The 24719-nt window shown below is 43.8% G+C and overlaps 1 protein-coding gene across 1 annotated transcript; it reads right to left on the reverse strand.

Moving 5' to 3' along the window:
- Window positions 1-1803: 1803 nt before the first annotated feature.
- On the reverse strand, window positions 1804-13386 carry Lhfpl5 (LHFPL tetraspan subfamily member 5). Its single transcript, XM_046464493.2, has 4 exons — window positions 12636-13386; window positions 6172-6408; window positions 4392-4418; window positions 1804-2501 (listed from the first exon to the last, which is right to left on the reverse strand). Exons 1-3 carry the CDS (start codon window positions 13045-13047, stop codon window positions 4408-4410), a joined length of 660 nt encoding a protein of 219 aa, XP_046320449.2. The 5' UTR covers window positions 13048-13386; the 3' UTR covers window positions 1804-2501; window positions 4392-4407.
- Between the last annotated feature and the right edge of the window lie 11333 nt (window positions 13387-24719).

Below are 24719 nucleotides of genomic sequence, written 5' to 3' on the forward strand. Positions count from 1 at the left end.
TTCAATCCTCAGCACCACAGGCAAAAGAAAAAGATAGGAATCAAGTTTGATTTTTGTGTCACTGAAGATGTTGAAAGTTGATATGATATGCATTTATTTCTAAATTCTTGGAGCAATATTAATTCAGACATTCCAGTTTAAAAGCAGAAAGTTTGAGATCATGTTGTATTTAGAAATGTTAGCCAAGGAATTAAGTAAGTTTAATATCTGGTGCTGTCTATAAACTGCACCATTCCTTGTAAATGTCCAGTTTATCTTCCCAAATTCAGTCTTCATCATTATCTCCCTTTTGTCTTTAATTCAAATCTGGTCTTTGCTCATTTTAATATAGTGAAAAGTTTTGCCCTCCAAATGGCAGAATTGGACATTTATAGAGGTGAGTGCATTAACAGCCAGCAATTTGACTTGTGTTCATAATTGTGTCACAAAGATGACATTACATAAGTTGCTTTGGATTTACTAGGTATTGAGGAGAGTAGTGAATGTTGGAAATCTAGTAGATCCTACTGAAGGTGAATAATAGTAAATTTTCAGAATTTGAGCTCTTATGCTTTTCATCTTTATCAGCTTATTACCAAACAAATACATAAAGGCATGTCAAACATTACCATGTAAGGCTACCAGAAGGTAACCTTTGTTCCAGTAAAGCATTCTGATAAATGCCTATGTAGGCAGAAATTATTGAAAAACAACTTTTCAAAGAGCTCCAGTGAATCCTACCTTCTGGTTCACATACCCTGTTTCAGTGGGCTTTCCTGGAGTGTGGGCTTGGCTTTTTGACTGTTAGAGCTACTCACTGTGAAACAGGCACCACAACCATCTATACACCCGCCTCAAACAGGCAAACCATAAGTGAGAAAGGAACAAGATAATTTGGAAAGAAGTACAGATTTCACTGATTTTTATTCTAATATAGATAAATAAGGTTTGAATTACCTTTAAGAATTTATTTAAAGATAAACCCACTTAGAGAACTGAAAATCATTAATGTTATTAGTAAAATAGAATTTTTAGTTCCCTTGGAAGATAAAAGGTGGTACATGTGTTGTATGATCATAAACAGATTTGCAGGTCCTTTCCCAACATTGGCCATAAGCCAAACATGATTCCTGTTTTGGTGAAATTCAGTGTTGGCAAGAGCAGAGGATGGCCTGTAGGCAGCTGCATTGTAAGCCTCCCAGGAGCTTCTGTGGACCACCACATGAGAAGAAAAATAACTTGACAGTGGAGAACTTTTAGAAACTTCTCTTGTACCTCTTTTATGAGAAAAAGTCCCTAAGCTACAGGATTTGTTAAATGGTTTTTAATCAAAAAGGGAGTGCCTGTGAATTAAATAATTTTATCAGCAAAAAATATGAATGTGATTATTATAAAAAGACCAAGTGATGAGGTAAACTCTGTTATAGTAGTTTTTATCACCAGCTGTTTAACTGGATTCACACTAGGATATTCATTCTCAGCCTAGCTGAACCAGTGCAGACAGCAGAGTGAGCAAGTAGTACTGTACAAGAAACAACTGATGGCCCAGAATAACAAAATTTCCATATCATTTGATCAAGCAACAAGATTCTTAGTTTTATTCAGCATTTATCCCCTCTCCCCCTGTGAGAATAGCATACCCAGGTAGTTTCTTTACTGAGTCACTCAAAATGGACAAAGACCAGATCCTATTTCAGTATCGCTCAAAAGTTTTTGACAAGAAGTGCCTTCTATTCCTGTAACAAATGACTTGGATACAGGTAACAAATTTCTGAAGCTGGTATCTGGTTCTGGTTGGGTCAGTGAGGAAATGTTGAGGAGATAAGTCTCAAAGGGTTTTTGGTTCACTGTACCAGGGATGAACCTGAGGTCTTGTGCATGCTAGATAAGCTTTGTACCACTGAACTATACCTCCACCACCTCAGGAGTTTTTAGGTCCTACGTATATTTACCCAATTAGACTAACTGATGGATGTTAAAGGATTCAGATTCTGGTGGTTCCACCGTTCCTTGCCTCTCTGAACATCAGTAAGTAAGCAAAAAGCGGGGAGAAGCAAGAGACCCCCCTTCCCCCACAATCAGCTTGAATTAATCCAACATACTTTCAGCCACCTCTTCTTCAGTGACCTTTTTAGAGCTGTTAGCATTTGTTTCTGTGTGTGCCTTGAAATGATTGTACCCTGCGTGAAGTAGTTGCCAGAGACTGAGGAGAGACCCCTAGAGAGGACTTGCCAGGCCTCTCATTTTACAGAAAAGCTGGTGTTAAAAGATAGGAATGAAATTCGGACTCCTCCATGGCTGAGCAACTCCCATGCCACTCTGCCTCTGAACAGCTTTGATAAGGGTCACTGCAGTTCTGCTTCACCTGGAAGAGGTCTCTGTGCTGCAGGAGTCTTGTCTTAAGAGATGGTCAGCTTCCAACCACGATGCACAACTTGGGCCAGGGACAAGGAAGCTGGAGGAAAGAGTTATATCTGAAGAATTAGATGCCCTAATTTTCCATTGTCTGGGAAATAAATGACCTGTAATGTAAGAAAAACAAGACAACAAATGATTTCAGTATTATAAGATTTGACATTTTTTTAATTTTTTTTTAGTTAGTTGGACACACACAATACCTTTATTTTATTTATTTATTTATTTATTTATTTATTTTATTTAGTGCTGAGAGGATCGAGCCCAGTGCCTTGCACATGCTAGGTGAGCGCTCTACCACTGAGCCATAACCCCAGCCCCTAGATTTGACATTTTTTAAGTAAAAAAAAATAATAATATCATTTATTCTTGCATTACAACTTCAGTTCTACCCAGATGTAGGAATTTCCTCATTCATGTGTAAGATAGTATTCATGGCCCCTTGTGTGGTCTTTGAAAATATAGTGGGGGAAAGGGAGGCAAAGCGATATAGTTGCCCTTTGATTTAGTGATTTCATTTGGAAATTTATCAACAAAAGCAAAAAGTTATTAGCTATGATAGCAACCCTAAATATCTAATAACCAAGGTGTGGTTTAGAAAGTAATGGTACATCAATGCTATGGAACTCATGGCTTTAAAAAATTTTAATAATGAACATTTCAAAAACATGGGAAAAAGTGTTTGATTCTCTAATACTTTGCTACTCAAAGTATGATCCCAATTCACGATTCTGGTTAGAAATGCAGTGTCTGCAGCCCCTCTACTAACTGAATCAAAATCTACATTTTATTTTATTTATTTATATGCGGTGCTGAGAATCGAACCCAGTGCTTCACACATGCTAGGCAAGTGCACTACCACTGAGCTACAACCCCAGTCCCCAAAAATCTGCATTTTAAAAAGTTTCCAGGTAACTAAATGCACACTGAAGTTTGATTATGCTCTAATAGGTAGAGAGGTGTTATAATTATTCATAAGAGTATAGGTAGTCAAGGATTAGAAGGTACTTTGCAACATAAAAATAATGTAAATGGAGCCAGGGGCGGTAATCCCACAGGCTTGGGAGGCTGAGATAGGAGGATCACGAGTTCAAAGCCAGCCTCAGCAAAATGAGGCACTAGGCAACTCAGTAAAACCCTGTCTCTAAATAAAATATAAAAAAGGGCTGGGGATGTGGCTCAGTGATCGAGTGCCCCTGAGTTCAATCCCCTGTGCCAAAATAATAACAATAATAATAATGTAAAAGGAGATAATTCCTCCTACCCACACAAAGCACCTGGCCTGCTATAGGACCTTAATAAATGGCACTTTTAGATGACAGTGTTGTAGGTTTTTTGTTATTGGTTTTACTCAACAGTCTTCTTATGTCACATTTTGTGAACTAAAAAAAATAAAGAAATTATTTTGTTGTGCTTCCTTTTGAGTCAGACATTAAAACTGGTTAATTCATTGTTTTTCTTTTTGCCTCAGCTATCAGGAAGCATGCAGCTAAACTTAATACTCAATATAGTAATTTTATTAGACTAGCTTTCTTGAATATTTGTTTTTCTCTCTATGACTTTTATTTCCTATTTTATTAGGTTTTCTACTATGTTTCTTACAAATCATTTTAAAAATTTTTTTCTGAAAAGAAGGGTCCAAATGATAATGACAACTTCTAAAAACAATCTGTTCTTGTTTGCCAGACTCCAAAAATAAATAAGTTTAGGAAGCTAACCCCATATCTATTTTGAAGTATTCCTTTTCTTGTTCTTTTCCATATCTCAAGACAGGTAAAACCAAAGGCTTCCTGTCTGACCCCACCCGACACCAGGGAAGGTCTCAGGTGCCAGTTAGCTCCCACACTGGTGGTCTGCTCCTCCTCTGTCCCAGGCTGCATCACAGTAGCCCCTACACTCCAACCCCAGGAGTCATTCTGCCTAAGAATTCAACAAGAAAGCTGAAAGGCCCCAGCTCTTCAAAGGCATGCAGACCACCTTCCAATAAAGTTACTCACCGGCCCTTCAGCTGCTTTAGACTTCCTCTGTAATGAAAGAACAGTATGTGTTTACAGCCAAGCCTTGTTTTTACCCTAATTCCTGCACATTATCCCATCTCCAAACTAAATCAGATCCCTCTCATTCACTCTCAAGAAAGCTTGCACTTTTCTGTACATAATATTTATCAGTTTGTAATTCTGTACTTAATCATTGTCTCCCTTACCAGACTGTAAGCTCCAATTTAGACTTCTCCGGTCACCACTTTACCCCCAGTGCCTAAAGATGTTGGTAGGTAACTGGAGCACAATAGTTGTTATTATTGGATGGAAGTGTGATAAAAAGTAGAGATGCTGGAAAGACCAGAGGGAAGAGAACTAATATTTATTAATTATTTATAATATGCAGGCTTTGTTAGTGCTTTATGTGTATTATTGAATCCTAAGAATAATCCTTTTTATTAATATAATTCAGTAACAAAATCCACTCATTTAAAGTATAAAACTCAGTGGTTTTTAGTATATTTACTAGTTGGTGCAACCATTATCACTGTCTAATCCTAAGATGTTTTCATCACCCCAGAAAGAATGCTATGTCCCTTAGCAGTCACTGTCAATTCCTCCCTCTTCCCCCCCACAGGAAACTACTAATTTGCTTTCTGTCTGTATGGATTTGCCTATTCTGACATTTTATATAAATAGAATCAAACATATCCAAATGGAAGCCAGTCTTTTGTGTCTGGCTTCTTTCATTGTTTTCGAGGTTCATCCTGTTATCCTTCATTCCTTCTTAATATTCATTGTATGGATAAACACATTTTGTTTATCCACTCATCAGATGGTGGTCATTTGGATTGTTTTTACTTTTTGGCTATTATGCAGCTTTGAACATTTGTGTGCAAAGTTTTTATGAACATATGTATATTTTCAGGGTTTTTTAAATGAATTTTTATACCTTTATTTTATTAACTTATTTTTATATGATGCTGAAGATCAAACCCAATGCCTCACCCATGTGAGGCAAGATCCTTAACACTGAGCCACAACCCCAACCCATGTTCTCAATTTTACTGTGTATATATATACCTAGGGGTAGAATTACTGGATCATACGATAACTATGATTAACTATATGGAACTGCTAGACTGTTTCCATTGTCTAAGTGTTCCAATTTCTTCACATGCTAACCAACACTTTTTTTTTGTTTTTTGGGTTTTTTTTAATATTTATTTTTTTAGTTGTAGCTGGACACAATACCTTTATTCCATTCATTTATTTTTATGGTGCTAAGGATGGAGCCCAGGGCCCCACGCATGCTAGGCAAGCGCTCTACTGCTAAGCCACAATCCCAGCCCCCAAACCAACACGTTTAATTGTTCATCTTTTTATTGTAACCCTGCTAGTAAGTGGATTTTGATTGGCATTTTCTTTTTTTTTTTTTTTTTTTTATATATTTATTTTTTAGTTCTCGGCGGACACAACATCTTTGTTTGTATGTGGTGCTGAGGATCGAACCCGGGCCGCACGCATGCCAGGCGAGCGCGCTACCGCTTGAGCCACATCCCCAGCCCCGGCATTTTCTTAATAATTAATGATGGTGAGTATTTTTATATGCTAATTGCCATATACATATCTTCTTTGCAGAGATGTCTATTCAAATTGCCTGTTTTTAAAATTGAGTAAGTAAGGGCTGAGGGTCTGGCTCAGTCATAGAGCACATGCTTAGGGGGACTAGGGCTATGTCTGTCTGCCCACCTAGGATCCCCAGGCAGGTGACACACTGTGGAGGAGGGTAATTTACCTTTTCCATCTGCCTTGTAGTCATCAGGGAGGAGCTTGTCCTGCCGGTAGCCCAAAACAAAAGCCAAGAAGGAGAGGATGAGGGCATCGCCGATGCTGAGGATGGCCAGCATGAAGGCCCAGCGGATGGTACAGTGGCCCAGAGTGTACTTGCCTGTCTGCTCCCCACACATGCGTCGCACCTCACTTGAGTCCCAGCCGTCTGGGTAGACCAGGCAGCCTATCATTAAACCTGTGGCTAAGGGGGAAAAAAGGGTAAAGATGATGTCATGCTAGGGGTGTCAGCTCCCTACCTCCCACTTTGAATTACTCTTATTTTGTCACCTCCCTGGTCTTTGCATTAGCCTTGAGAGGAACATTAGGCAGCTTCTACCATTCTTCTTGTAAAACACAAGTGAAAAAAATGGGCTCCAAAATCTAAAAGCAGCTGGTCCCTGAGACCCAGCAGTCAGAGGCAGAGGCAAAGAACTGAGCTCTTTGGCCAGGGTGACATCTGTCACTGCATTAGGTAGTCCTACCAGCCCCTCAGCTTATCTCTTCATCTTGGATTCAAGGAGGCACTGCTTGCCCTGGCTCCAAAACCCTCTCAAATCTAGTCCCAGTGGCTTAGGGAGCTTGAGTCAGTCAGATCACAAGTTTAAAGCCAGCCTCAGCAACTTAGCGAGGCCCTGTCTCAAAATTTAAAAAAAAAATAAAAATGGGCTTGGGATGTAGCTCAGTGGCTAAGGACCCCTGGGTTCAATCCCTGGGAGGATGGGGGTGGGGGATCCAGCCCAGAGAACTTATCTCTCTGAAAATATATATTGTTCATATTTCAACATCTCAACATCTCGGAAATTAGTCTAATAAGAAAACATTAGTCCATAGTTTTGATTAGCAGTATTTTCCCTTTTTACAGTATACAGCATAATAATGTGTCCTGTAACTCAGAGATATTAGATTCAGTGACTACAAGAAGGCTTTCCAAGCCCCAATGCATGCTTTCTTCATGAACCTTCCATGTGAGCAAACAGGTTCCTCCTCCCCCATACCTAGTACTGCACAGTGCAGCTGCTCACACTTGCCTGAATTTAAAAATCCCCTGGAATATTCATTTTAAGTGCTGGAACTCAGGCCAAGGTTGGGCTCAAGAATCCTTGTTGTTAGAAGCACTGTTCCAGGCAATTTCTTTCCATAGGAGAGGTGGAAAACACTAGACCAGGCTGCCTGGATTTCAAGCCCACTGTTTTTTGCTAATTAGCTGTGTGACTTGAAGCAAGCTGCTTAAACGTTTTTTTTTTTGTTTTGTTTTGTATTTTTGCCTGAGTTTCCTTATCTGTAAAATGGAGATAATATCACCTATGTGTTGGGGTTATAGCAAGCTTAAATTTAGTTAATAATGGAAAGGAACTTGGGCCAGGCACAACATGAGGCATTCCATGAGGGTTAGCTACCGGGCACAGCTACTCAGTGTCCTACTGACTTGGCATTGACAAGGCAGCCTATCATTAAATTTTATTTTCCCCTTCTTCCCCCAATTTCTTCCATACCTTCCATGAAACCATTTTTCCCACATTAGCTTCAATAGGGTGAAGCATAGACAGGTGACATAATCCTAGAATGTGACTAGGGTGATCCCAACCACAATTGCTGTGCAGGCAGGGCCTTTATCTGTGCCACTTTCCCACCCTTGACCCTCTTTCCACAAGCTCAGGGGCCCCCTAGTCCCAAAACCATACCCTACCCAGAAGATGCTCAAAGAAGTATCTCATGCAAGCAAAAGTTACATTCCTTGGATCCAGCTTGTTCTTACAAGGAAAGTAAGTGGATCAAACATATGATGTAAAGACCAGGGTCCCCCCTCCTCACCTAAATATATTAACCTTCCTTTGATTTTTTATAAGATTTTAAAAATAATTTATACAGCTCTTAAAGGAATCACAAAAAAATTCATGTACTATCTTGATCATGACAAAAATTGCATAAAGTAAGCCAAATATTAATATCCCCCCTTTTACAGATTTGAAAATTGAGGTCTCAGAGAAATCAGGCAGCTTTCTCAGTCATCCAGCTGTAGTACTTCCTTCTGATTTTCCTGACTTCTTTTTTCTTTTTGGTACTGGGGATTAAACCCAGGGGGACTCAACTACTGAGCCACATCTCAGCCCTTTTATTTATTTATTTTTAAATAAATTTGAGACAGGGCCTTGCTACATTACCTAGAGTGGCTGGCTTTGGACTTGTGATCCTCCTGCCTCAGCCTCCAGAGCCACTGGGATTACAGGCGTGTGTCACCACACCTGGCCTGACTTCAAAATTAATTCCTTCCACACTAGATTGTGACATTTATCCAAAGGGCTGAATGTATTTAGTGGTGACATTTCAGACTTCTTGACAAAGTGAAAAGTGTTCAGGAAGACACTTAGGGTAAGGGAGAGGGAATCCTTCCACAGCAATTTGGTAAAATGTATAGCCCACCCTTGGCTGGTTGGCATGGCCTCTAGTTTAAGCAGCATCCTACAAATGCTGAAGGCACAGGTGAAAGTGGAAAGAAACTGCTCTTTTAGACTTCTCTTTCTCCCCAAAACTCTCCCCACAATCCCCTTCCCTGTCTATAAAATTTCCTATAGGGGTTCTGTAAAAGAATCCAAAGCTTCTGGCTTGGAAACAGGTTGTTGTTACTGTGGATGGGTGGGTTGCACCCCATCCATCCACCCCTGGTTCTGTGCATAGTTGGGGGACTATCCCATTTGTGTGTCTCAGAGCTCTAAAGAGACTAATACCTGACTCAAAGCAGGGTTGTGAGGAATAAGTATAGTCATGTAAAGAAAACACCAGTGTCTGGTACATGGTGAAAGGCCAATGATGTTAATTCTTGCTATTGTTATTGGCAATTCCTTCTGATGGAAGCCATCTTGCAGGATGTGGGCATCATAAGAGATATTCACACATATTTCCAGTACGAGGTAGGATTGTACTTCCTTGCCCCACTCTCTTGAGGTTATGCAAGGCCACATGAACTCCTTTGATCAATAAATGAGCAGAAATGTGTGCACTGCTAAGCTAGAGAATTTAACTGCTGGTGGGAGACTTTCCAGAGCTCTCTTTCCCTCTGCACATGTCAATGACAAGTGATGCTTTTTCAGCCTGGGGTTCAAAAGGAGAGAAGAACAATAAGCGTAGTGCCCCCAACTGATCCTCCGTGGGCAGGTAATATAAGCAAGAAATAAACCTTTGTTTCAAGCCACTAAGACTTAGGAATTATTACTGTAACAACATTTCCTATCTTACTGAAGAGGTTGTTTTCTGTTTTGCACATTTACTGAGTACCTACCATGTACTAGGTACTGTGCTAGGTGTTTTGCATGCATAATATCATCTCACCTGCACAAGAACCCCATTAAGGCATGGGGGCAGAAAAGATGGTGGAATGAGACGAGCATCATTACCCTAGGTCTGTGTGCACATATGTATGTCTACATCGTGTACAACCAGAGAAATGAAAAGTTGTGCTCCATTTGTGTACAATGAATCGAAATGCATTCTGCTGTCATGTATAACTAGTTAGAACAAATTAAAAAAAAGAACCCCATTCCTGTTGCTACATTCTATGGATTAGTACAATAGACTGAATGTTTATGTTCCAAAAATCCATATATTAAAATTCTAACTCCAAATGTAGCAGTTATTACAAGATGGGGCTTTGCGGAACTAATTAGATCATGAAGATGGAACTCTCATGAATGGGATTAGTGCCCTTACAAAAAAAGATCTAAAGAACCTTCTTGCCCTCTTTCCATTTTTGAGGACAAGGACAAAGTTAGCAGTCTGCAATGGAAGAGGGCTTTCACCAGAACCGGGCTGGGTTGGCACCCTGATCTCAGGCATCTAGCTTCCTAAACTGTGATAAATAAATTTCTGTTGTTTAAGCCCCCTGGGCTCAGATGATTTGTTGTAGCAGCCCAAATTGACTAAGACATGAGCTTACCAAGACCCAGAGAAGACAAGCAACTTGACTTGCCTATGGCTTTAGGAGCTAGGACCATATTCAGCCTATACCTGGCCTCCAGATGCTCAACTAATATTATTAAGCTACAACCCCACATTGCCTCGTTAATCAGATCTTTTATCCCTGCTCTAACACTTCCCTGCTCCCAGCCTAGTGGGCAAAGTTAAGCGAACTTGTTTAGGTTTCTGTAAATTAATGTGTCTCCCAGCTGCTTGCTGTGGGGTGCACTCCCTCCTTATTCTCCTCTCTTTGGCTCATCCTTCCTTCTCCAACACAGCGGAATGGAACACGATACCACCTTTGCCTTCTCCAAAGATAAATGTTTCATACGATTGCACCTGGCTACCTCTGCTATCAGTGTCACTAGTTCTGTGACCCAGATAGGGTCTGACTCAAATAGCCGGCTGACACCTCCCCCACCCAGGCCTTCCTGGTACTGCTCAGCAAATGGCACCTGTTGCAGACATTGGGGTGAGGGGTGGGCAGCACTGGGAATAAAAGAGGAATGGTGTGTCTCCAGCATTCCATCACCCTGATGGAGAACCAGCTGGCAGGCACATCAGAGTCCGTGCTATTCCTCTTTGGCACAGAACTGCTATCTATATCTTCAGTCCTGTCTTTTATCTTTTCTTTCTTTCCATCTTTATTTTCTCTTCATCCGAAACCCTTTTTTATTTTGAGATAGGGTCTCATTAAGTTGCTGAAGCTGGTCTCAAACTTGTGATCCTCCTGCCTCAGTCTTCTAAGACCCTGGGACTTCATGTGTATGCCATCATACCTGGCTCCCCTTCTTTCTTGATATGGCCACCCTCTATTCTTGTCTCCATTACCCACCAAATTTTGCCTCACTCCTGTCCTGGTCTCTCCCTCATCATATAAAGAGACTACAGAGGAGAGGGAGAGAGTGGGGATATCTAGAAGAGGTTCTGAAGTCAGGTTAGTGGCCTGGGTATAAGACTGGGAATCAAGAATCTACCCCCAAAGACAAGTTACCCACCAGCAGTCTTAACTGTTAAATGTAAAAATATTCACTTCCTGGGTTGTGATGAGGCTCTCCAGATGAAATATGTGAAAGTATCTTGTAAATCATTTTACTTATATAAATATGAGTCTCAAAAAGAGTGTCATTGAGGGCTAGGGTTGTGGCTCAGTGGTAGAGTGATTGCCTAGCATGCTTGAGGCCCTGGGTTTAATTTTCAGCACCACATTAAAATAAATAAATAAGAATAAAGATATTGTGTCCATCTACAAACTAAAAAAAAAAGAATGTCTTTTGGAGTATGTCTAGTTTTGGGGGACCTGATGCTTTATCTCTCCTACTTCTCAGTTGCCAGCTGATTGCCAAGTCTGACCCTCTCTCTCAGACCTAGATTCCTCATCTGCAGTTGCTGGTGGGATATAGCTCTCTGGGGACCCCTCCAATTCTGCACTATGTGTTTGGTGGTCTGGGATTCAGATTCCTGTTTCATTTTCTCCTGAGATAACACCTCATCCCGTTCTAACCAAAGATGTTGGGAGTTCCGCTCTAGTCTGCAGTCCCCAGCACTGTTCCTGAACATCCCAGCATGGACAGTCTGTGCCTTGGGATAGACAGGGATGAAGGGACCAAAGGCCACAGAAAAGATCTTGGTCCATCTCTTCCTGGGCTCTAGAGGAGAAAACAAAACAAAACAAAACAAAACAAAAAAACAGGTGACCCAGAGGAGAAAAGCACCAATAAGCCTGCGTGGACCAGGAGCAGGAAAAAGGGGAGGAAAATCCTTGCCTCGGGTCACCACAAATGGCTGCCTATCTCATATGGTTTTAAAGGACCCTGGACAGCCTCCCTCCACCTCACAAAATATTGCTCCATTTGCTGCCTGAAGTATGAAATCCTACACTGAGGGAACAATGATTCACTCTACAATGAGAAAGGGGAGTTTTGATGCAAGTTTCTAAGGGAGAGATCACACATGGTGTAATAGTTACACTCCAAAATACATGGCTGACCTTAGAAATGCCAATCAGTACTATTTAGGGTTGGAGAGAGGGCAGGAATGTGAGTACTGATAAGTGAGATAGAACAAATGCCCAGAAGTGGGAGATGAGGGCATCTAGAATGGTGACCCACACCACAATTTTGCGCCAGGGCTGAGTCCTATTCCCACAGGGCTGACAGTGGACGCTTCCTTCTTTCTTCTTCCTGGAGCTGCAACAACCTCTCAAAGTATGGTGTCCTGGGAGTCAGGACACCTGAGTTCTCTTACCAGGAGCTGTGTGCTCCTGCTCAAGTCACTGCTGTCAGGAAAGATAAGACCATCTTTGTAATATATGAAGTTTGAAAAGTTTGGTCTCTGAAGTCCTTTATGCTTCAATCATTAAGATTCCCTGTTCAGAATCTAAACAGATCGTTAAGTAGAAGACCCGGAGCCTCCACACAGGGTGGGATGATGTAGCCATGGCTGTGGCCTGCCCTCCCATCAACCCCGCTCGCTCACCTGCAGCCAGCTGCATCCACGCACAGATCTTGTAGACAGTGGCCGAGTTGCAGATGAAGAACAGACTGAAACAGATGATGGAGCCAATGATGAGGAACATGGCCAAGGCCACGAAGAACATGGCTGTCTTGAAGGCTCTGGAAGGGATGGAGGAGAAGTCCAGAGGGCCGCCCTTGCAGATGAGCTCGGAAGAGAGCACGTTGCCCACGCAGTAGGAGAAAAGGCCGAAGTAGCCCGCCTGGGGCGTATTGACGCTGTCACCGATCCAGTAGGGCTGGATGAAGAGGGCCATGACCAGCACGGAAAAGCAGATGGTGAGCGTGCCCCACATCACACCCACCGCCCGCGAGTTCCGCACATAGTTGGTGTGGTAGATCTTGGCTGCCTCCTGGGCGGGCAGCAGCTTCACCATGGTGAAGGCAGCAGGCCTTGGACCAGGCGCCTGTGGGCTGCCAGGCGGAGGCTATGTGGATGGAGGCCCAGAAGTGAGTCACTCCTCAGTGGGGCTTGGAAAGGAGGCTGAGGTCGGGGCACAAGGTGAGAATCCTTCCAGCGCAGGCGGGGAAGAGGATTAACTGGACAAGGGTGGCCTTGGCGTCCTCAGGTGAGGTTTGCCAGGTGCCTGTCTCTGCTCTAACCCGCCTATCTCCGGTGTTCTGCCTCCTCTCAAGGTCCTGCTGGCGCCACCCTGTCCCCTCCCGTTTTTCCAGTTCAGAGCTCCAGAGAGTCCCGCCCCCTTCGCCGGGCCGGGCCCTGCCCTCCTCCCTCTGGCAGAGAGCGTCGTTTCAGCACCGCGGCCAGCGCCCCGGGGCTCCGGGAGGGGGTGGAGCCGGACGGCCGAGTCGGGGGCGGGGCTGACTCGGCGGGGTGGAGCCGGGAGCCACCCGACCCCGCGCGCCCACTGCGGGGACCTAGGACCCCTCTCACCCTCCTGCAGCCGACAGGAATTGGGAGGGCTGGGCTGTGGCTGCCACGTTTCTCTGCTCAGTTCCAATCGCAAAACGGCTTCTCCCACAAAAAGCCCCGACCACACACTACCCACCCCGGTCTGGCTCCCCGTCGCCCTCCCGGAGTCCCCAACCCCCACCGCCAGAGGTCAGCAAAATCTTTCCTGGTTATGTTTTCTGGTCCCTTTGGTTCAGTCAACAATTGCAAAGAGCCTAGTTAGTATGCATTAAGCTTGTGTTGGAGGATAACTTCCAAGCAAAAGCCACAGAGATAAAAAGACAGGAACCCTGCCCTCAACGGCAGTGAGACACGTACGCTGATAATGTATGTAGTGTGTATGAAAATACCACACGCAGACCGAGGACAGAAGGGACTAGAAAGCGCAGCAAAGAGCATTCTTCATGAGCCTTCTCAGACCTTAACATATGCTCTTTGTTCAGTGCAATGCCTTTCTCCCTTGTTTATGTATTTTTTTTTTGGTATATACACACAAAATTTGATATATTTTATATATTTCCCTTTTAAAAACATATTTCTCTTAATTTTATGGGTAACTACATGGCTACTGTAGAGAAGTAGGAAAATTTAGGAAAGTATATGTGAAAGAATAAAAATCCTTCCTATCCTCCATCAAGAGCTCAGGAAAGATAAGACCATCTTTAAAACACAAACTTTGGCTTTAGATCAACCTGGATTTGAGTCAGCCACTTACTAGCTAAGTAACCATCCATAGGTTAAAACTTCCTGAGCCTCAGTTTTTTCACCTTTAAAACAGGGGTGATGATTTTATCCATCATGTAAGGCTTAGGTAACTGTAAAATGTTTAGCCCAGAGTATCACATATGAAGTATTCAAAAATGCTGATGAGGGGGCTGGGGTGATGGCTCAGCGGTAGAGCGCTTGCCTCGCATGTGCAGGCCCTGGGTTCCATCCTCAGCACCACATAAAAATAAATAAATAAAATAAAGGTATCGTGTCCAACTACAACTAAAAAATAAATATTAAAAAAATGTTGATGAGTATTGCCTCTGTTAACATGGTGCATTTCCCTCCTGCACATACTGCTTCATACAGATAATAATGTATATACAATTTTATATACAATTTTTTCTCTTAGCATTATACCATATAACATTTTGGCATAGTACTTTTCCCCAAAACATTATTTTAATACTTGTGCGATGATGTAACATTTGTTGTACGTACCATAATTATTTAATCATTTACCTGTTGGCATGTTTGGCAATTTCTACTTTTGCTCTGTTCAAAACAATTCTGCCTTGAACATATTTGTGCTATTTCCCTCTTTCTCTTAAATCTCTTTTTTGGTTTTGTGACCATCTTCAATATCAGACTGAAAGTTCATCAAGGTCACCACTCGCATCTCCACCATCAGACTGGAAGCTTCCCTAGAGCAGGGGCTGAGTGTTTCCTCAATCCGAAAAGGCCTTAGGCTAACTACAGCCAAACTCTTAGGAGTTGGTGGATACCCCTCATTTGGCCACCACGTACACCCTTCCCCTGCCTCCCCAGCTTCCTGAGGTTCTGGTTAGTCAGCCAAGCCCAAGGCATGCAGACCCTTGAGTACTGATCTGAGTGGCTCATCCAAGCTGGATCAAGTGGCCATCAGTCTTTCACTGGGAAACCTGAATTGCTGGTGGATGGGCATGAGGGGAACAACAGTGTTGCTTTGTTGGATCTTGGCAACATCCTCAAGAAACAATCCATGAGCTCTTACTACTGGGCCTCAGCACCACTCTGATTCCTATGCCACCTAAGGAACAGGTTGCCCTGTTCCTTCTTCAGCTCTGTGAACCAACTAATTTCAATCTATTTTCTTCCATTTTGCTTTAATTAGCCAGAGTAGGTTTTGACTGTTGTCACCAAAAAGCCCTATATGATCCAAATATTGGCACCAGAAAGGGAGTTTCCTGCCTAGGCAACAGGCTCTGAGACGCCTGTTTATGTTCAAACTGGGAAAACAGCAGGCCGCCGTGCACAGAGGAGAAACAGCTACTCAAATATCAGCTGTGAACACCAGGGCCATGTGCCTTCTAGGGTCAAGTTCTGAGAACTGAATGACTTGGGCCATAGAGAGGTAGAAAGGGAATGGAAACATCAAGAACACTGAATGAAGTGACTACTTACAATGGCATTGAATAATGTCATGCAAGATAAGCTCAAATGTCTAGATCATTGATTTAAGAGATAAAATGAAATTCAAAACCTTTATGTAGTGTGGCTCAAAGAATCATCTAGGACTCATTGCTACAAAATATAGGATCATTAAAGTAAGATCCAGGGATATGAGGGTGCTGAACTGCATAGCCTCAAACCCACCCCATGTTCCTGGGTCAGTAGACCAGGTCACCTCAGGAATGGGTAGACCCTTGGCCTAAAAAGTAATGTATTAAGAAGATCTGGGGTCACAAGTATGCTCCACTGTGCCCAGCTTCGTGTGTCTCTTATAATAACACTTTTCATTGGATTGAGGGCCCACCTAGATCATCTTGTTGGATCTCCATTTTTAAAAATTCTTAATTTACTTACATCTGCAAAGAATGTTTTTTCTTTCTTTTTTTTAATATTTCACTATTATATTATTGATGGACCTTTATTTATTTGTTTACATATGATGCTGAGAATCAAACTCAGTGCCTCACACATGCGAGGCAAGCACTCTACGACTGAGCCACAAACCCAGCCCAAGAATATTTTCTCTATAAAAGATAACGTTCATGAGTTCTTGGGAACAGAATGTGGATCTTTCCCTGTCCCCTGACTTGGCTAAAAGTTAATGGACTAAGAAGATCTAGTCCAAAGCCTCTGGTGCTCAAAAGAATAAATCCCAAACAGTATTATGTCTAAGGAGACCTGCAGAAATTAGTTACTAGCAATGACTTGAAAGATGAGGGGTGGTGACTCTATTTGTAATGAATGTTTGCCACATCGTTTGGTCCTGTTTGGGGCTGACCTGCATCTCAACCCCCTTCTTATTTTGGGGTGATACTCTGCTGGAGGAGAGCTCTGGTGTACCTCTGCTTTCACTGTGGAAGCTGAATGGGCAGGTCCCACTTCCCCTACCTGCTCGAGAGAGCTCTGCTGGCATGCTGGCTGGTAGAAGAGGGCCACCGCAGCATGACATCCTCACTCAGGAAGGCCCTTGGGACTTCAGGGAAAGGAAAGCTCCATGGAGCACAGAATTCCAAGTGCTAGTACAGCCCCTGAAAGATCCACATGTATTTCCAAGAACCTGTGAACATTATCTTTTTTTTGGAAAATATGCTTTGCAGATGTAAGTAAATAAATTTTCAAAATGGAGATCCAACAAGATGATCTAGGTGGGCCCTAAATTCAATGATAAGTATTTTTTTAATTTGTTCTTTTAATTTTTTTTAATTTTTTTTAGAGTGAGGAGAGAGAGAATTTTTTAATATTTATTTTATTTTTTATTTTATTTTTTTTTTAGTTTTCGGCAGACACAAGATCTTTCTTTGTATGTGGTGCTGAGGACCGAACCCAGGGCCTCACACATGCTAGGTGAGAGCTCTACCGCTAAGCCACAACCCCAGCCCTGTTCTTTTAAATTATACGTAACAGTAGAGTGTATTTTGGCAAATTATACATAGATAGATTATAATTTAGTCTATTTGGGATCCCATTCTTGTGGTTGTACATGATGTGGCATTACTCTGGTCTTGTATTCAAATACAAGGCTAGGAAAGTTATGTCTGACTAATTCTACTGTCCTTCCTATTCCTCTCCCCCTGACCTTCCCTTCATTCCCCTTTTAATGACAAGTGGCACAGTGAAGCACACTTCAGCAACCTGCAAGGCTGAGGCAAGAGAATTACAAGTTCAAGGCCAGCCTCAGCACTTTAGCAAGATCCTACCTCAAAATGAAATTAACAACAATGATGCTTGCCGCCAAAAGACAGAGACAGAGAAACAGACATATATTAAAGGATATAACAGAAAAAAAAGGTGACAGGACCACAGAGTTAGATGGGGGAGTTGTGGCCACAGCCAAGGAAGGCAGCAACCACCTGAAACAAGAAGAGGCATGAGCGGGGCGGGGTGGGGCGTGTAGCTCAGTGCCGAGCTCACACATAGCATGTGCCAGAGCTGGGTTCAGTCCCCAGCCCAAAAAGATGGAAGGAGCAGGAGGAAGAGAAGAAAGAGAAGGACGAGAGTGACCAAGTGGATTGTTCCCCAAATCCACTGCAGGGAATGAAGACCTGCCAACACCGTTATTCTACCGTTGGCCTCCAAAATTATGAGAGAGGGGGCTGGGGTAAAAATCGCTTGCCTAGAATGTGTGAGGCTCTGGGTTTGATCCTCAGCACCACATAAAAATCAACAAATAAAAAAAGGTATTGTATCCACTTACAACTAAAAAATAAAAAATAAAAAAATTGTGAGAGAATAAACTTCTGCTGTTCCAAGCCACCATGTTTGTTATGGCAGCCTCAGGAAACTAATACAACACTTACGAAGTAAGGAGAAAGGGCCTGAGGCACCCATGACACCGTTTTGTGGGCAGTGACTGATGGACCAGCTAGATGATCAGCATCTAGGAGGGGTAAGTTTGAAAAATTAGGTTGAGGGGGAGCGTGTGGTTGGAACCCTGGGAATAGGGCAGAACTAGAGTACGTGGGTCTTATGGGAATATTCTCCAGGAGATTGGCCCTGCAGAGGAGGCTTTCACGTGGCTCACAACAATACCAACAAACCTTGTGTCCCCTGGTATGACATCCACAGCTCTCAAAACTCAATAATAAGAAAACAAACAACCCAGTTTTAATAATGGATAGAAGATTTGAACAAACACATCAAAGAAGATATACGTGTGGCAAATATGAAAAAATGTTTGACATCAGTAGTTAGTAGAAAGGTGCAAATTAAACAATGACACAGTGATATACACCTGATAGAAAGGCTAAGTTACAAAACAGCAACAACTGGTAACTCCAAGACAGTGAGGATGTGAAGCAACTAGAACAAATATATTGCTTATGGGAATGTATATTGGTTCAGCCACTTTGGAAAGCTCTTAAAAGACTCTCCTAGAAACCAAAACAAACTTTTGCCATATGACCCAACATCTCACTATTAGATACTTGTCCCAGAAAAATGAAAACTTGTGTTCACACAAAAACCTGAAAGTGTGCACACACAATATGTGCAACAGCTTTCTTCATGATTGCCCAAATCTTCTGAGAAATAACATGAAGCTTCTTCAACTAGCACGTGCATAAACACACTGTGTTTCCATCCATACAGTGGACTATTACTGGGTGATATGAAGAAACAAACTTGGGGGGCTGGGGTGGTGGCTCAGCAGGAGAGCGCTTGCCTAGCACGTGTGAGGGCCTGGGTTCAATACTCAGCACCACACAAAAATAAATAAATTATATTTATTTGGGCTGGGCATGTACTCAATGGTTGACCACATGCTTAACAGGTGCTTTGCCTTGATTTAATCCCCAGCACCAAAAAACCACAATTGTTTTTTTTTTCAAGAAAAAAAATTGTTGATACCCACTCATGCATGAACCACAAAGAACATTATGCTGAGTAAAAGAGAAGAAGTCAAATCCAAAAAAAAGTACATGCCATGTAATTAAATAGGAAGAACATTAAACTATAAGGAATGAAAACAAGGCTAGGTGTGGTGGGGCAGGCCTGTAATCCCAGCAGCTCAGGAGGCTGAAGCAGGAGGATCACAAATTCAAAGCCAGCCTCAGGAAAAGCAAGGTGCTAAGCAACTCAGAGAGACCCTGTCTCTAAATAAATACATACAAACTAGGGCTGGGAATGTGGCTCAGTGGTCAAGTGCCCTTGAGTTCAATCCCCCGGAACCCCACCTTCTCCCCCAAAAAAGAAAACGAATTTGTAGTTTCTAGGATCTGGTGGGCATAGATTAGTACAAAGAAGTGGTGTGAGGGGATATTTTAGGGTGATGGAAGGGCTCTGTAGTTACATGACTGCATTTGTCAAAACTCATAGATCTTCATACTAAAATGGGTGAATTTTATGATATTAATTATTCCTCAATATTAAAAAGTGGGATTGCTTTTGTTGACGGGGTCTTCAATCCTGACTCTTAAGAGGGGAGAGGATACCAATGTACGGAGGCAGCCGGAGTATGTGCGGAATTTAAGAAATGCCTGTCCTGACTCCCATAACTGCCAGAGTAAAATTAATGAAAGGAAGAAAATAATTCAGTAGCCCAACACAGTAATCAGGGCGATGAGGGGCGAGTAGGTCTGAGTCAATGAACAGCATAAAGAACATTAACGGGCAGAGGTGCTGATTGAGAGCAAAAGGGATCCAAGTTGTAAGCACCACTTCTGCCACCAGGTGGCGCCTGCAGACGCGACTCCAGCATCTACCGGGATTTTCTTCTTCGCTGTGACGTGTATACATTTATGTATCTTCCTCTTTTTTCATTCTCTTTCGACGTGGATAACTTTACAGTTTGGCCCCTAAGATGCACAATAGTGAGATATGATCAAGACCAAACTAGAAGAAGGCATCACACGGAGATCCTGGACTTAGAGGTGAGCCGTGACTGTGAGACCTCAAGCTGTCTCCTGCACCTGACCGGCTCACAACCTAGTGGCTCGAGCCCTACGAACTGCGATGTGTTTGAAGGGAATACTGGCAAGGAATGGAAACTATAAAATAAAGGGAAAAAAGAGTTCAGAGGATGTGACCAGCCAGAGATATGAACTGTCATAAGAGAACAGAGAGCACACTCAGTACCCATAACTTCAGCAGGACCAGAGGATGAGGTGAGATAAGCGACGTCATAGCAGCCCCTGGGAACCCAGGAGATCATAAAGACCCCTCCCTTGCTGCCTTGAAGCCTCCGAGACTCCACACCATGCTTGATCTAATCTTGGTCAGGAGAATGGAGGGGAGGGGGCCTAGAAGGAGAATGGCAATCTTAAAATCACATATGCTTCACTTCCTGTCCCCACCTAAATAAGACAGAGGCTGGACAGTCAGAAAAAATTTACAAGCTGCAATTGTTACAAACCCCAATTTGTCACTTGAATCTTCTTGGGGAAGGGAATTTGTGGGCTAGGTAACCAATGGAATGGATGGGGCTCTCTACTATAGCTGTTTGCCCAGAATCTTGCGCCCTTCTTTGGTAATAAAACCCACTCTGTTCAGAAAGGGATTACTTCCCATTTCATGAGACCCAGGTGGGGCTGTTCACCCCAGAGTTCCACCCAGTACCCATCCTGGGCAGGCGACTGGAGGATACAAGCTCTGTGATCCAGAGTCTGTGTATGGGGGATTGGTTTGGGTTTGGGGTTTGTTTGTTTGTTTGTTTGGGTTTGGGGGGGTTGTTGTTGTTGTTGTTTGTTGTTTTTGGTTTTGAGACTGAGTCTCCCTCTCCTGCTGGGCTTAGGAGTTTCTCCTGCCTGGGCCTCCCAGTGCTGGGACTGTAGGCACGTACCACTGCCCTGACCTCTCTCTGGGGAGTTTGAATCTTGAGTGGATCCCTGCCTGCTCTCTGCTCTGGCTCCATGGTTGTGGCTCGTCTGACCCTGATCCAGGACTGTGAGCCCTTTTGCAGAATCGAGATGTCTATCTTTGTGACTTGGACAAAAGTAATACATTATAGAGATACAGGAGATTTTCAGGCCTTCAGGGGCAAGAGTACAGCCAGTTGTGGGGAGTGAGTGTGTGTGTGTGTGTATGTGTGTGTATACCCAGATCTGAAAATCCATTGGGAAGTCAACGCATGGCTGCCAATACTTCTCTGTGACTGACTGATCTGTCCTTCCATCTCTCAGTCAACTCATTCAGTTTCTTCATCAGCACACAGAAAACTGCCCTCCAGGGCTTCCCCACTTCCATGTAACAGACAAGCTTGAGAGGGGCTGTCAGACACAGATCTATATCCCAGGAGGCACCTTGGCTCAGATGCCATCCCTTCCCCTGTCCTTTGTGGTGAGGAGCAGAGATGGCTTATTTACTAGAATGGCTGCCAGAGGCTCACCCTGTAGGTCTGGAGTAGATCATAGAGAAGGTAAACGGCAGTCACCCCAGAGGAACTCCAAGGCCACTGTGCCTCAGCCTCCCTCAACAGGAGGCATGACACCACCCCATGAATGGAAACTGACCAGGAGAAACCTTACTTTTTACTTTCTCTGTTTTGTGGTCCAGGAACTCACATGTGCTAGGTGAGCGCTCTACCACTGAGCTACACCCCTACCCTGCTTTTTTTTTTCTTTTTAAGATACAGCAGCTACATTATATAGATTTGAATCTTAAGCACACAACCAGATGGATTTTACATCTGTTTTCAATTTCAAGGCTGAGAACAACTCCAGCACTCTAGAGGGCTCTCTCAGGGCCTCCTTCTCATTAATGTCCCCCAGAAGGGGGATGAAAAGTGTCCCAATTTCCCAACTTTCCTCACTATCAGTGAGTTTTGCCTCTTCTTGACCTTCAGGTAGATGGATCTTGCAGTCTGTGTTCTTTGTCTCTGACTTTTCTTGTTTTCATCTTATTTATTTATTTATAATTTATTTATTCTGATTAGGTATATATGACAGCAGAATACATTTCGATTCATTGTATATAGCTGCAGCACAACTTTTCTCGGGTTCTCTGACTTTTCATGTTCAACATTATGCCAGAAAAATTGTCCCATATGGTTGAAATGAGCTCAGTTTTAAATTTAAAAAAATTTTTTAATTAAATTAACTATCTGTTTAAAGACAGTCTCACTATGTGGACCAGGCTGGACTCAAAATCCTGGGCTCGTGCTGGGGTTGTGGCTCAGCAGTAGCGTGCTCGCCTAGCACGTACGAGGCCCTGCGTTCCATCCTCAGCACCACGCAAAAATAAATAAATAAAATAAAGGCATTGTGTCCAACTACAACTAAAAGTAAATATTTAAAAAAAAAATCCTGGGTTCAGGTGATCCTCCCACCTCAGCTCTGAGTAACTGGGACTACAAATATGTTACTGCACCCAGTTCGTTTTTGGGGTTGTCTTTTGTTTTGGTTTCTTGAGAGGGAGAACCCCAGAAAGAAACTCTATTCATTTATCTAGCAGTACTATGGATCAAAGCCAGGGCCTTGGGCATGTGAGGCTAGTGTTCTACCACCAATCCACACCCCCAGCCCCCAATCTCTCTTAGATTAGATTAGAAGGCTGGCTAACCTTATGAGGTTTGGATACAAAAAATATCTAATTTTTGCTTATGTTTTGAAAGCACATAGATCTGTCAGAGCTCTCTTTGCTGTTCTCTGCATTTGTAATGGCAAAACCTCCAATCTCGATCCTCTGGGAAGTTGGCGGTGGCCAGTTGGGGAAAAGACTGGTGCATGTTCACAGCTCCTCTGGTTTCTTCTGCAGCCTCCTGCCTTGACTTGGGAGAAGGCACCATGATTATCTCCCTGTGGCTCCCCTCCCACAGGCAGGGGGTGCAGATGGGGGGCAGCAGGTAGAGGAAAGAGGGGCCAGGCTGGGCTCAGGGCAAAGTGATTTCAAACACTGACTCCCCTAAAGTGAGAGGACAGTGTTCCTTTCTGCCTCTCTGCAAGCAGGTGGGCTTCTCTTATTTGGAGAGTCTCCTGGCTCATTCCTCCGTGTTCCATGTCACAGGGATGCGGGGGTGAGGAAAACTGGTGGTGTTCCAGGAGCTGAGCCCCTGACATGTAGTGGGAGCCTCCACAGGGGTTCCATATACTTTGATTTACTTGATCCTGGCCTTAAGAAGTAGGAGTCATCATCACCTTGAGGTAGGTAAGGGAAAGAGGCTCGAGGAGCTTGCCAAGTTTAAATCACTCATCCAAGGTCAAGGAGCTGGAAGCCGTGCTCCAGGCAGCCCAATCTGGGGCCTCCCAGAGGGGCTGCTTTCCACCCGAGGATGGGGCAGGAAGGAGGGGGCCGGGTGATGTGTGCTCTGGCTGCAGCGCCTTGACCTGCAGGGAAGCTGCTCTGTTTGTACACCTGAGTCCACGCGGGCAGCTGCGCCCTTCCCAGCCTCCAGCCCTGCTCCCCCTGAGGTTCCGGAGACCTCCTCATTCCCATCCAAGACTTGTGACTGCTCGTGCCAACGTGTGGCCTTGGGGTGGGAGGACTGGAGACTTAACTAGAGGGATGTTGCAATTGCAGGTGGCGAGTGAGGTGAGAAGGGAAGAGGAGAGGTTGCTGGAGAAGCCCCTCTTGGGGGCCCGAACTGCTCCTGTGGGCAGCCCTCTGGAACGAGGGCAGAGGCGGTGGGCCAGACAGAGGACAGAGACCCTGGCCAGGGCTGAGGAGCTGGCTGACCCCAGGGACCTCTGCCTGCATTAGAGGCCTGGGAGAACGAGGAGGCTGTGTCTACTCCTTACCTGAGCCGGGCACTGCCAAACACTGGGTTTGAGTGGGGCCAAAGGCAGGGCTGGGACTAGAGTGGAGGAGGAGAGGCACCTAGGACACAGAATGCCATCGGGCCCTCGCTCCCAGGTGCCTCTCGTGCCCCGCCCCAGTCCCTGCCCTGCCCAGGAGCTTAGGGTCAGAGGGCAGCTAGGACTCTACCTCCTTGCAAACCAGACCTGTTCCAAGCACTGTGCATATGGTCATATGTAACATAGGTAGAGTTTGCTAATTCTATAATTCTGTTACTTCATTCAACACATACCTGTGTGTTAGGTTGACCCTCACAGTTCTTGAAATTATCCCCATGGACAGATAAGAACACTGAGCCAGAACAGTTAGGTAACTTGTCCGCTAACAACTTGTGCACCTAAGTATTCAAAGTCCATTATTTTTCTTTCTCTATTTATTTATTTTTTCAGTACTGAGGATTGAATCAGGGCCTTGGACACTCCTGTACCACTGAACCACACCCAGAGTACACGCTTTTAAACATAACGCAACATCGCATGTATGCATTCCCTCCCTCCCTCTCTCTCTCTCTCTCTCTCTCGCTCGCTCTCTCTCTCTCTCACACACACACACTCACACACACACACACACCAGATGCTGTCTAGCCACCTTATCAGGACCTCCCCACCCCCAGCAGATTGGCCACAGCTGTGCTTCTGCTCACGGCAGGCCCTGGGGTATGCAGAAGAAGGTGGGTCACATGTGGACAGGGCCCCTTTTAAGGCCCCACCACCC

This window comes from Marmota monax, unplaced genomic scaffold (genome assembly GCF_021218885.2).
Source record: "Marmota monax isolate L192 unplaced genomic scaffold, Marmota_monax_Labrador192_F-V1.1 WCK01_AAM20220418_F8-fsc00211, whole genome shotgun sequence".
Classification (NCBI taxonomy): Eukaryota; Metazoa; Chordata; class Mammalia; order Rodentia; family Sciuridae; genus Marmota; species Marmota monax.

What these genes read in the sequence shown, in the direction of transcription:
- Lhfpl5 (XM_046464493.2), bottom strand. Translation starts at nt 13,047, where the DNA reads ATGGTGAAGCTGCTGCCCGCCCAGGAGGCAGCCAAGATCTACCACACC. An exon ending in GTGGATGCAGCTGGCTGCAG is followed by an intron (nt 6,409 to 12,635) that starts GTGAGCGAGCGG and finishes TTTCCCCCTTAG; the next exon opens with CCACAGGTTTAATGATAGGC.